General features: G+C 44.4%; 1 protein-coding gene across 3 annotated transcripts in view; it reads right to left on the bottom strand.

Annotated features, from left to right (window-relative positions):
• Window positions 1-12,608, bottom strand: part of EI24 (EI24 autophagy associated transmembrane protein) — a 66,427-nt gene that overhangs the window by 39,933 nt on the left and 13,886 nt on the right. For all 3 annotated transcript variants that reach the window (XM_033917453.1, XM_033917454.1, XM_033917455.1), the window contains exons 3-6: window positions 4,294-4,439; window positions 976-1,036; window positions 461-527; window positions 10-134 (exon numbers count right to left, since the gene is read on the bottom strand). In XM_033917453.1, the coding sequence (XP_033773344.1) occupies window positions 10-134; window positions 461-527; window positions 976-1,036; window positions 4,294-4,439 (399 nt within the window). The remainder of the gene's footprint in view (window positions 1-9; window positions 135-460; window positions 528-975; window positions 1,037-4,293; window positions 4,440-12,608) is intronic.

Here is a 12,608-nt window from a genome sequence, read left to right as displayed (position 1 = left end):
AAGACTCACCTGAAACCAGATGGCATTGACAATTTTACTAAGCACAAAGAGCGGAAGTACCCAGAGGGCACTGAAGACTGAGGTAAGGATAAACTCCAGCCAAGACCAGACATCTCCATGTAAAGATGGGTCCCCTAAAATAAAAAAAGAAACTAATAATCATAATATGCAGACACAGCTATAGTCCAGTTTCCTTGATCCCAACCTCTTATCAACTTACCTATTTCCATTTTGCCCATTCTTCCTTAACCTCCCCCCCCCTCACCACTAATCCAACCTCCCCAAATAATTACTCACCTTTTGTCAACCTATCCCCAACATCATCCAACATCATATTTTCCTACTTTCACCAATCCATCCCTCTCACTTTCCTCTCAACCCATCAGCTCACCTTTGCCAGAAATAGTGCTTTATGTCCAAAGTCTCAAAAAGCTCCTGTAAACAGAAGATACTAACTTACCTATGATATGTGCTGTGACCGACTGCAGCACTGGGATAAAGACTCGGTAAAACAGGAAGAGACTTAACTGCAACCCAAGAGAGAGAAAAAAAAGATCTTGTGGCTCCATCATTACATAGTCACTCATAGAAACATAGAAATAGACGGCAGATAAGGGCCCACGGCCCATCTAGTCTGCCCACCCTGATGTCCCTCCCCTACCTTTGCCCTGTGAATAGATCCCATGTGCCGATCCCATTTGGCCTTAAAATCAGGCACGCTGCTGGCCTCAATCACCTGTAGTGGAAGACTATTCCAGCGATCAACCACTCTTTCAGTGAAAATCAACCACTCTTTCAGACGGCAAAAAATAACTGGGCATCTCCATTCAGGCACCCCAGTACTACATGATGATAGCCTATACTATAACAGCATTTGGGCATCCAGTGTAACCTGGCACTTGGTGTAACTGCAGTCATTATGTGCACAGGTGCACATAAAGCACAGTTACTTACCGTAACAGGTGTTATACATACCCAAAACACGCCTCCATTCCAAGCACAGCACTGAAATATTCGACTCACTATCCGTGGCTCACTGCAAGAAAAGAGGGTTAGTTGTGATATTGTTTCCACCCTTACAGCCAGCAGGTGCTGGGATGAAAACCCAGAAAAGTATGATAGCAATCTATTAATTTCCTCCACAGAATTATTCAAAGAGGTATCTACTCTGTAGACCCAAAAGTCAGAAAAGCAAGCACAGGCATTATTGAAGGGGCCACTAAAATTATTAACTCCTCACTTATGGAAGGGCAGTTGCCAACAACACTAAAAAGAGCTACAGTGCACCCCCTACTGAAAGAGTTCCCTTGATAAGAACAAGCTCGAAAACTACTGACCAATCTCTAACATTCCTTTCCTTGCAAAACTTATAGAATGGACAGTCTACTACTACTACTATTAATTATTTCTGTAGAGCTACCAGACGCACACAGCGCTGCACAGAGTCACAAAGAATAAGAAAACAGTCCCTGCTCGAAAGAGCTTACAATCTAAACAGGCAAGACAGATACAGTTAAGGGGAACGGTTAATCAGCAGGCTGGGTTGGAGGGCAGATGAGTAGGGTTAAGGATTGAAAGCTATATCAAAAAGGTGGGTTTTCAGTCTGCTTTTAAACAAAGGAAAGGAAGGGGGCTTGATGGACAAACTTGGATAATTTATTCCAGGCATTCCAGTCTGCACTCAACTCAACAGCTGGCTAACTGAAAACAATTGCCTAAACCCATGTCAATCTGGCTTCATATCTGGGTAAGGAACAGAGACAGTTCTTGTCTCTCTTCTTGAGGATCTGCACAGAAAATGGGGATCTACTTTGATACAATTGTTGCTGGATTTCTCTGCAGCCTTCGATACCGTGAATCATCTTTTGTTTATGTTTATTGTTCACTTGATACCTGCAATAGATTCTGTTTTAGCTGCTCCCCATCTCATCTTCTGCCACCATCTCTTGTCTTCCCAGTCCCCCCTTCCATTCCTCCTCTTAATCTCTGATCTGTCGCCTAGAGCCTGCAAAGGTGTGTGTCTTTGACCTAGGAGCCGCTGCGGGAGCAGACTGCTTGGTACGATGGACCATTGGTCTGACCCAGCAACGGCAATTCTTATGTTCTTATGACTCACAAATGGAAGATTAGATTAGAATAGGTCAGAGCAGCTTACAAAATTAAAATCTCATACAAAAGAAGGCCAGTATAAACTCTCCCTAAAATCACAGGTCAGGAATCTTGGGATATTGCTAGTCTCATCACTCACTCTGCTCCCACAAATTCAAACAACCTTTAAAAATTGTCTCTATCATCTTAAGCAGCTGCAAAATCTCTCTCCATATATTGAAAAGAGAAGTCTGACCACAGTGGTCCATGCCGTGATAACATCACGACTAGACTACTGCAATGCCCTGTACACTGGTCTAACCAAAATGAGTATGCATCAACTGCAAGTAATTCAGAATGCTGCAGCATGACTAAATAGAGAGCTGCAAGAGGTGTGACCACATCACATCCTTCCTGCACAAACTACACTGGCTACCTGTATCTTACAGGGCTAAATTTAAATTTTTGTTTGATTTTCAAGGTCCTCAGACAAAATGGGCCAGAATATTTAAACAACAAGCTAATCTTTTATATACCATCAAGACCTCTGAGGTCCTCTCAAGGAGCATCACTATCCGTGCCCTCATCAAAAGAAAAGAAATTGTATGACGTGATACCCACCAGTAAGCCTCCTCAGGAGGGCCCCCACGGTCTGGAATTTACTCCCAGAGAGGCTACATCTATCTCCAGACTACCTCTACTTCAGTAAACAGGTGAAAGCCTAGCTCTTCACCCAAGTCTTTAATACATAGTGTGATTGACTATATACACTCATTCTGCACCAGGACTAGCTTGCTATATACACTGAAGCTAAATCAGTTCCTTGTTTAACTGCATAAACAACTTGCCTTGAGTTTAGCCTCCCAACTATTTATCCCAAAGCATTCTGTACCATCCATCTTGTCCCCCATCTAATATCTGAATTTGATCCCTCAGCTATAGGATAAGCTGTATTGTAGAAAAGCATCAGCGTCATATATGCCATTTGAATGTTCTGATTTGTGCTTATTAGATGCTTCATAAGTATTATGTCTCCCTTTTAGTATGCATTATAGCTCTCTTATCTGAATTTCAGTGCTGTTAATAAGTATATTTTTTAAACTGTTTCATGGTAGCCTTATTTTAAAGTTTCAATTTACCGATTTTAACTCTACCTTAATAATTGTTTTTATGTTTTTATTTGGGTTTTTACTACTGCTATGCTGTTAACAAAATTGTAAGCTTAAGAACATAAGAACATAAGCAATACCTCTGCTGGGTCAGACCTGAGGTCCATCGTGCCCAGGAGTCCGCTCACGTGGCGGCCCAACAGGTCCAGGACCTGTGCAGTAATCCTCTATCTATACCCCTCTATCCCCTTTTCCAGCAGGAAATTGTCCAATCCTTTCTTAAACCCCTGTACTGTACTCTGCCCTATTACGCCCTCTGGAAGCGCATTCCAAGTGTTCACCACACGTTGGGTGAAGAAGAACTTCCTAGCATTCGTTTTGAATCTGTCCCCTTTCAACTTTTCTGAATGCCCTCTTGTTCTTTTATTATTCGAAAGTTTGAAGAATCTGTCCCTCTCTACTCTCTCTTCATGATCCCTTCATGATCTTGTAAGTTGAATTATACCTGCTGTACACCGCCTTGGGTAAATCTCTTCATAAAGGCTGTTAATGAATATCAATCAATCAATCAATCCACACACTTTGATTGATGTGGCTATAGGGACTGTATCATTGATCAAACAGATGACAAATGAACAGTCTGTAAATATATTTTCAGACACTCTCACAAAGAGTTCTGTTGTGACTTTTCAATCCTGTAGGGTTTTTATGCTTTTGGTATTGTGTACAAATTACAGAAAGAAGCATAAAATAATACCGCCATCTACTGGATGTCTCTTGAACCCCTCAGGCAGGCTTTAATGCCGAAACACGGACAGTGTCGGGTCTGCAACACTGATTGAAATTAATACTTAATAGAGACTCTTTTTATGTACTTTTCAATAAATACTCATTTATTTTATCTCTGGTTGATGTGTACAAGTTCCTTCCCTACTCCTTTATTGCTTGCTCATTTATTATGGGAGTTTTGTTCCTTTGCTTTTTGCTCTGTCATTTGTTGTAACAGATGAAGTCAGAGAACCCCATGTCTTTCTATAGTAGGGAGGTTCAATACAGAAACAGTGACAACCTGAGTAAATGGAGCCAAGGTACTTACTTGTCCAGCTTCCGCTCCTCACTCTGAGCTCTGCGCTGTGCCAGTACACTGCTTGCTCTCTTCTTCCTCTGTTCTTCCCTTTTCTGCTGAATTCGGGCATCCAATTTAGAGATAGTACAGATGCCCCATATGGAATCTTTAATTCCCTGCAAGCACAGAGACATCCCTAAATTCCAAGTAGATGATGGAAAAGTCCCCCCCCCCCCACACACACACACAGGACTTCTACACAGTGCAGCAGTCAGAATGTTTCAGAAATTCCCCTAATAACATCAAGTCACATTTAAGTCAAGTTTTAAAAACGTATGCTCATTTTTTCTTCTCTATAAGTTTTCTAGAATTACATAGAGCAAGGGGAAATGTCTGCATTTCAAAAGAGAAGAGAAAGGGGATGAGGCTTGTATACCATCTATTTGTGGTCACACATTCAATGCAGTTTACATTTATACAGGTACTTATTTTGAACCTGGGGCAATGGAGGATCAAGTGACTTGCCCAGGGTCACAAAGACCAGCACTGGGATTGATCCCACAACCTCACGGTGCTGAGACAGAAGCTTTATCACTAGGCCACTAGATAATTTGGATGCCTACTTTCCAAAGAAAGAAAAACATGACTAGGACAAATAGATATGGATCTGATAAATAGCAAGGGAAGGAGTAGAATAACATAAGATCCATGGTAACACAACAGGAAAGGACAACTGAACATGTTTTATGGGCCAAGAAGTCTTTACCTACCAATGCTGCTTTGTTAAAATGGGATCAATGCTCAACAGATTTGCCCAAGCTGAAATTGGGTTTAGGCCAAGCAATCTACCTGGTAAAAGGTATGGCCCTTCTAAACAGCTAAAATTTATTAAAATTGCAAGCCACAGAAAATAAGTTTGGTAAAGGGAAAGGGACCAGATTGGAAGAATTCCAGGAGCTTTTTAAAAGTTGACCCCTAAGTTACTATAAATGATTAGAAAGATAAAGGGTAAATATAAAATACTTTAGTTATGAATGATGGCTTATGGCACCAAAATCACAACCATGTTGCCAACTGATAGTTATAAATGGAGCTGAAAAAACCGACAGATAAAAAGCAACAAAATATTACCAATAGGAGAGGAGCAATCAGTCTAATCAAATGTGAGATTAAAGACTGTCAGCTGCCCAATTTGTATTCTCCCTTTCTTCCTATGTTTATATCTGCACTAGTATGGGCTGAATGCTGCCATGGTTGTTAACACTTCCTACATCACATCTCTCACCTAAAGGTGACCTAGGTGACATCAACCGCTCCAGTGGTTCCTTGCTGAAAGGGATGCATCAAAGTGACAAGCTATGCTATTTTGATTCCTAAATTTGATGTTGAACTTCCTTATATAACTTGCATAATTGCTACATTCTCATCTTCAGTTCTTATAGCAGTTTGTGCATGAATAAAGCCAACATCTCCTTTGGAGCATCAATTCACTGTAGAAGACCAAATATATTCGCCATCAATTCTGTTTCTTCCTAAAAAGGATTATTTCATTGTCATCATGTGGCCAGGTGGTAACACCCATCACATATCCACCCTCAGGCACCTTGATTCTCTGTTAAAACAACACAACATACAAGGTTACACATATACATTCTACATTCCATTAAAATCCCTGACCAGATCTTCCAGCTCCTCCTGGTCATCTTCTCCGGGTCCTCCCTGGACTCTGTCCTCCAAGTCTTCTCCCAAGTCCTTCCTCTAACCCTCCAGTTTCTTTGGCAGCTTCTAATGCCATTTACCGGTCCCTCCGCCGGTTGCCACCATCCCAGCCGGTCCCTCCCCCAGATGCTCCTCAGAACTCTGGCCAATACTCCCAGGGTCTACTTGGCTGCCTCCTAAGGATTCACTGACTGCTTTACTGGTCTCTCCACCGGTTGCCACCATCTCAGCCAGTCCCTCCAATGGACAGCTATCAGTCCTTCCCCCTCAGCCTTAGACTCTTCCAGTTTCTTCATCACTCAGTTATCTTATCCTACATGCATGCACTGAGGGCTCTCTCAGCCCCTCAGTTGTCTTATTGCAGACATACCCACTGATGACTCTCCCTGTGGGGCCACCACCAGTCTCTCTCACTCCCTGACCTCTTGGGTCCCCACCACCTGGATTCTTTTTTACCAATCCCACTGCTGGTGCTTAAGCCTGAGCCACTTCCTCGACCTCAGGCTCTACCAGGCTCTCCGGTTACTCTTCTAGCTCTTTCCTTCCAGTGTATAGGTCCCCGTGGTCCCTCCCACCACCAGGCTTCACTACAGAGCCAGATCTCTCTGCTGGTGTATAGGTCCTCGTGGACCCTCCTACCACTGGACTTCCGTTCTCTACTGCACCATCCCCATCAGGACTGGTCAGCCTGGCCTCTCTGCTGCACCGGGCCCCCTATCAGTGCCAGTCAGCAGTGGTCTTCAGGGCTTACTGGGAGTTAGGCCAGAGATCAGCATTCCTCCTCCTGAGGGTTACCCAACTCTGCTTTCTGAGTTCTCTGTGCTGGAAGCTGTTCTTTTAAGCACCACAATCCACTCAAAGTGAGTGGACAGCTCCCAGCAGCACTTGCAGCTCTTATGCAAATCAGCTAGGCTCCTCCTTTTAGCTGCTCAGACTCCTTCTGGTGGAATGCCAGTGACATGGAACTTCACCCTGACACATTCATTCATCTTTTAATGATGAACTTCTGATAATTTAAATCTTCTAGCAGTGATGTACTTCTAAGTTGCTCAGGTAAAGGATCAGAGGGGAGCGCTATAAAACCCTTTGGCTCTGAGAAAGACAGTGATTTTGCCAAGCTTTCAAACAGACTGTTCTTGGATAGGCATTTCGATCTTTTCATGCTACATCAGATCTGGATTGCCCAGATCTGGTAGGTGATTTAGGGAAATCTACAGAATAATCCCTCTTAAGGACCACATTCAAATGGTGATCCTGAATATCCTTGAGCATCACAACGTCTTCACTCAGAAGAGAGGTGTGCTTAGTAACCTGCATAACCAAGGAATCCACTTTAGGTTCGGTAAAACACTAATGGCATTCGTGCCACAGGATACAGACAATATATTTTTCTCACAACCTTGAGGGACCCTTCAGGAGAATCCCACTACTCAGTGACTAAGACATTAATGTCCAGATGCCAGGGAAACATATTGGACTGAACCCTCACTCCACTCATAAGAGAGGAGGAAAAAGATGGAACTGGCTGAGAGTCTAAATTCAGCACATGCTGGGGATTCAGAAATAAGATCCAGGAGAGCTGTATTCTTAAAAAAGCACAGCACCGTAGAATCATACCCAGGATCCAAAATCAGAACAGAATTTCAAGCACCAGACCTGTGTCTCCCAAAACAGGAGATACAACACGAGACAATAAGGGAACAGTTAGAGGCTCATCATCAACTGTACCATCATCAATACAATCTCCAAAACCTTGAGAAGCGAAACATTGAGAGGCAAATACACCCAAAGGGTACATACCCTCCCCTGCAATATCTAAAGTGCAGCCCACCTTTGCTAATGAGAACAACAGCTTTCGTGAATGGCTTTCCACATTAAATTGACGAATTCCAGTGAAAAAGCCATACTAGCTAGCAGATTCACCAAAGATGACTCTAATTTGCGTCTCTTGAGCTCGGCAGCTTTTGCACAGGATGGTCGCTGTTTCTAGGATTAGAAAACTGTCCAAATCACTGGGCTAGTTGCCCTTTACTCAGCCTGAGAGTGCAAAGGAGAGCTTAAGCCGGATACTCCTGCCTCTCCTGCACATGTGGTACAGCGCGTAGCGCAAGGACACTCCTGAGGCGCAAAATTTCTGCATTCTTGGCATGGATTATTAGTAAAAGAGCCCAAGGACTCCATCCCAACAAGGTTTGAAGCAAAACTAGCAGATTTGAAACTGCAGAGAACTTTAGAAAAAAAAATCCCTAAAGTTCAAAATGGCCACCGTCAGGATTTTGGCACCAAAAACACTGAAAAAACAACAAAATTAAATGCAAAACCTGGCACATTTAAGATTTTGGGGGAGGGGGGACATATGAGAACATTGAAAACTGCAGTGTTTGACACCACCCGATTCAGCTCACAGGCTGTGACAGCCTTACTCACTGTGCTGGGAAAGTGCTGCAGCCTGCCTCAGCTCTGAACAGTAGCTGGAAATGGAGAAGAAATAATTGCCTCATAAAGAATGTCTCTCCAGAATTGGCAGCTTCTAGTGCCATTTACCGGTCCCTCCGCGGGTTGCCTCCCTCCCCCAGATGCTTCTCAGAACTCTGGCCAATACTCCCAGGGTCTACTTGGCTGCCTCCTAAGGATTCACTGACTGCTACCAGTGCCATTACTGGTCTCTCCGCCGGTTGCCACCATCCCAGCCAGTCCCTCCACTGGATAGCTGTCAGTACTTTCCCCTCAGCCTTGGATTCTTCCAGCTTTTTCGTTGCTAAGTCGTCTTATCCTGCATGCATGCACTGAGGGTTCTCCCAATACTCCCAGGGTCTATTTGACTGAATTTTCGGGCTGCCAGTCAGACACAGCATCCAACTGAATCCCTACCCCCACAGACCGATGGATATGTAACCATAAAGGAGGAGGCAAAAACACAGCCAGCACCCTGCGAAACACCACTGAGCCTCCCACAGATGCCTGACAGCCTGCGTTCAAACCCCTGCCAAGCAATAGGTGAGCCACGCTAACCAGGAACAGCCTCAAGCTCCAAAAATTCTTCTTCAGGCTGGCTAACAGGTGCCACAAGGGATTGGCCTATCAGTTGCAAATCACTGTCTGCATTTTCTCCTCACAGGTAGAACTGGACCCACAAACGGGGAAGCTCTAAGCACCAAAAATCAAAGATATCTGAAAATAACTTTGCAAAAAAAAGGTAAAAAGGCAGAGCAGAACAGAATCGCTCCTTCAGGCTCGCGATCACAAAAAGTGGGAAAAACTGTAGATGCTAGTAGTGCTCTCAGTGAAGTAGGAGGGTTACAGGAAAAATTCAGAGTGGATTCCTTCTGCAGAGGCTCGCAGCCTGGGGGAGATAACCCACTTATCCAGGATGACACACCTATTGCACCGGAAATATGCATTTTTATTTATTTATTAGCCCTCAACTCTGGATGGAGAGTCCACTTGAGTTACATTCAAAGTACAGGTTTTCTCTCATTTTGTAAGAAGATTAAATCTTTCTACTTTTCTCAAGCCTCTGGTGACTGGATAGATGTTCTAATTTGCAATCTGTACATATTGTGATTAATGCCATAATAGGGTAACTTTCTAAGACAATTACTTTTTTGTTATAGTAACTCAAACTTTGCCAAAACCTCTCCCTTTCAGTTTCTCTTCAGAGTTTATTTCAGCAATCATAAAAAACCAGCTCCACTAAGCTAACACAATTTCTTCCTTCATCACATCTCATAAGCCAAACCTTGCTAAAACCTCTCCATCCTAATTTCTCTCCTAGCTTTGTTCAGCAAAAAAAATAAAATAAAAAACAAGATAAACTTACCTTCCAATGCTTTCTACTAAGGCAACTCACTTATTACCAAGGAAGTTTTCCTAGTATCTCAGGTCTACTTCAGAGAAGGAGAAATTAGGTTCTTACCTGCTAATTTTCTTTCTTTTAGTCCCTCCAGACCAGCATAGTGAGGCTGTGCAGTCCCTCATAGAATCAGTCTGACGAATAGCCAAGCAGGAACTTAAAATACAGTGCAAAACCAAGCATAACTGTTGGAAAAGGATCAGAACAGACAATCAGAATTAGCCCCACAGTTCGTCAGCTACACTAGACGAACTAGATGTCACTGCTCCACAATCACTATTTATACACCCCAGAAAAAAGAAAAATCACGAGATCGCAGTCCTAAGAAAAATCCAGCTCTTCTCATAAGCACACGCAAAAACACAGGGTGGGTTCTATGCCAGTCTGGAGGGACTAAACGAAAGAAAATTAGCAGGTAAGAACCTAACTTCTCCCTCTAGATCGGCACAGATGGATGGAATGTACCAAAGCAGCATCCATTACGGATGGGATCCCCGAAGGGTCGTCATAAGAATGCGCTCACCAAAAACAGTGTCCCAAAGTGCCTGAATGTCCACTCAGTAATGATGCATAAAAGAATACAGAGAAAACCAAACTGCAGCCTTACAAGAAAGGACTCAGCCCAGGAAGCTGCTGGACATTAAGTGGAATGAGCTTTGAGAAAATCTGGAACTGATTTCTTCTAAAAAAAAAGGTATGCTGACGCGATAGTCTCTTTGATCCAGCGTGCAATTGAAGCTTTCCACCTTACAACCTTCCATCTTACTACTGCCTGCCTGAACTCCTCAGTCTATTTCACATAAGTATGGAAAACTCTGCATCTGACTTTGATCCAAAGTACCCTCCTGACTACCCAAAACCAGAAGGGCAATCGTCTGATTTACATGAAAAGAGCAAAGACCTTAGGAAGAGAGGAAGGAACAGGACGCAGCACCACACGTCTTTCGAAAAATACAAAAAGGGAGCACCTCAATAAAAGGCTTGCAACTCCAACAGGCGCCAAGCTGAGGAAATGGCTACTAGAAAAATCATCCTCAAAGTAAGGTCCTTCAGAGTGCAAGAGCCAAGGGGCTCAAACAGAGAATGAATCAATACTGAAAGCACCAGATTGAGGTCCCAAGCTGGAACTGAAGGGTGAACTGGAGGTCAAATCAACTTTGCTGCCCTAAAGAAATGGATCAAATCAGGAAGAGATGACAACTGCCAACTAATCAAAAGACCTCTAAAGGAGGACAAGGCTGCCACTTGAACCCTCGGGGAGGGCCAGGCAAGGCCATGCTTCAGGCTGCCTGCAAAAACTCCAAGATGTGTGCCACCAGACAACTCTTGGTTCCCCCCTGATAATGACATAAGCCAGGGCCGTGGCATTTTCGAAGAGAACCTGCATTGCTTTGCCCTCCAGTAATGACCAGAAAGCACTAATGCCAACTGAATGGCCCTGGTCTCCAGAACATTGATTGACCAGGAGGCCTCCACCGGCAACCAGCTGCCCTGAGCTGAACGACCAAGAAACTGGGCTCCCCTTCCAAGAAACACTATCCACTGGGACTGATCAGGCTCACCCCTGAACCAGATTGGAGGACTACAGCTACCAGTGCAGGCTGCAATGAACGATCCCACAAAGAGGAACCAGAGAGTCCAGCTCATGAACCTGCAGAGGACCGCTGAAGAACAGCATACTGAAGGGGGTGCAAGTGAGCCTGTGCCCACCTGACCACCTACAAGGAGGCCGCCATTGACCCCAAGAGCTAAAGAAACTCCTGCCCCTGGGACAACGAGAACTCACCAGGGAGCAAATCTGTGACTGTAATTTCTGCACTTGGATCTTGGGAAAGAACACCCTCCCCAGAGCAGTGTCAAACAGAACTCCAAGATACTCCAATCATTGAGATGGAGGTAACTGACTCTTGGAAAGGTTGACCACCCAGCCCAAAGACTCCATGCAACTCCACAACCGCGACTCAGGAGCCCTTCTGAAAGTACTTCACATGAATCAACCAGTCGTCCAGATAAGAATGAACCAAGATGCTCTCCTTGTGCAAGGCCACCACCACCATAACCTAGATGAAGGTAAGCGGGGCCATGGCTAGACCAAACGGAAGTGCTTTCCCAAATTGATAGTGCTTTCCCAAAATCGCAAAGGAATCGCTGATGTGAGTTATGAATGGGAATATGAAGACAGGCCTCCGTGAGGTCGTGCGAAGTCAGAAATTCCCTGGACTGGACTGCTAAGATCATAGACTTCAGTGCCTCCATACAAAAAGAAGGGACCCAGAATGCTCTGTTCACACCTTTCAGATCCAGAATGGGATGAAAAGACCCCTCTTTCTTGGGCACCACAAAGTAAATGGAGTACCTCCTGGTGCGAATTTCTGAAGGAGGCAAAGAAACCACTGCCTTGAACTCTATCAGCTCGCTGAAGTGTCTGACGAAATGCCTGCTTCTTACAAGAGGCTTGACAATGGGAAGAGAGAAAAAGATCTGGCAAGGGCCAGTCGAACTAGAGAGTATACCCGTCTCGAATCACCTCCAGGACCCACTGATCCGTCATGATCTCGGTCCACCCCCGGTAAAACTCTTTTAAGCAGGCACCCACATGACCCGGGGGAAGGACTCAAGCACTGTCATTGGGCAGGTCGAGTGGCGGAGGAGGAGGGGTCCTGGCCTCCCTGGCAAGCACCCTGAAAGGACTGCATCCACCGGAAGAAACGACCATGGGAGGAAACCCCTGCCGAAGACACCCAACTAGGTCTATATCAGCGAAACTCCCAAA

The sequence above is a fragment of the Geotrypetes seraphini genome, chromosome 13 (genome assembly GCF_902459505.1).
Source record: "Geotrypetes seraphini chromosome 13, aGeoSer1.1, whole genome shotgun sequence".
Lineage (NCBI taxonomy): Eukaryota > Metazoa > Chordata > Amphibia > Gymnophiona > Dermophiidae > Geotrypetes > Geotrypetes seraphini.
Note: the sequence above shows the minus strand (reverse complement) of the source record. Positions and strands in the feature narration are given on the sequence as shown.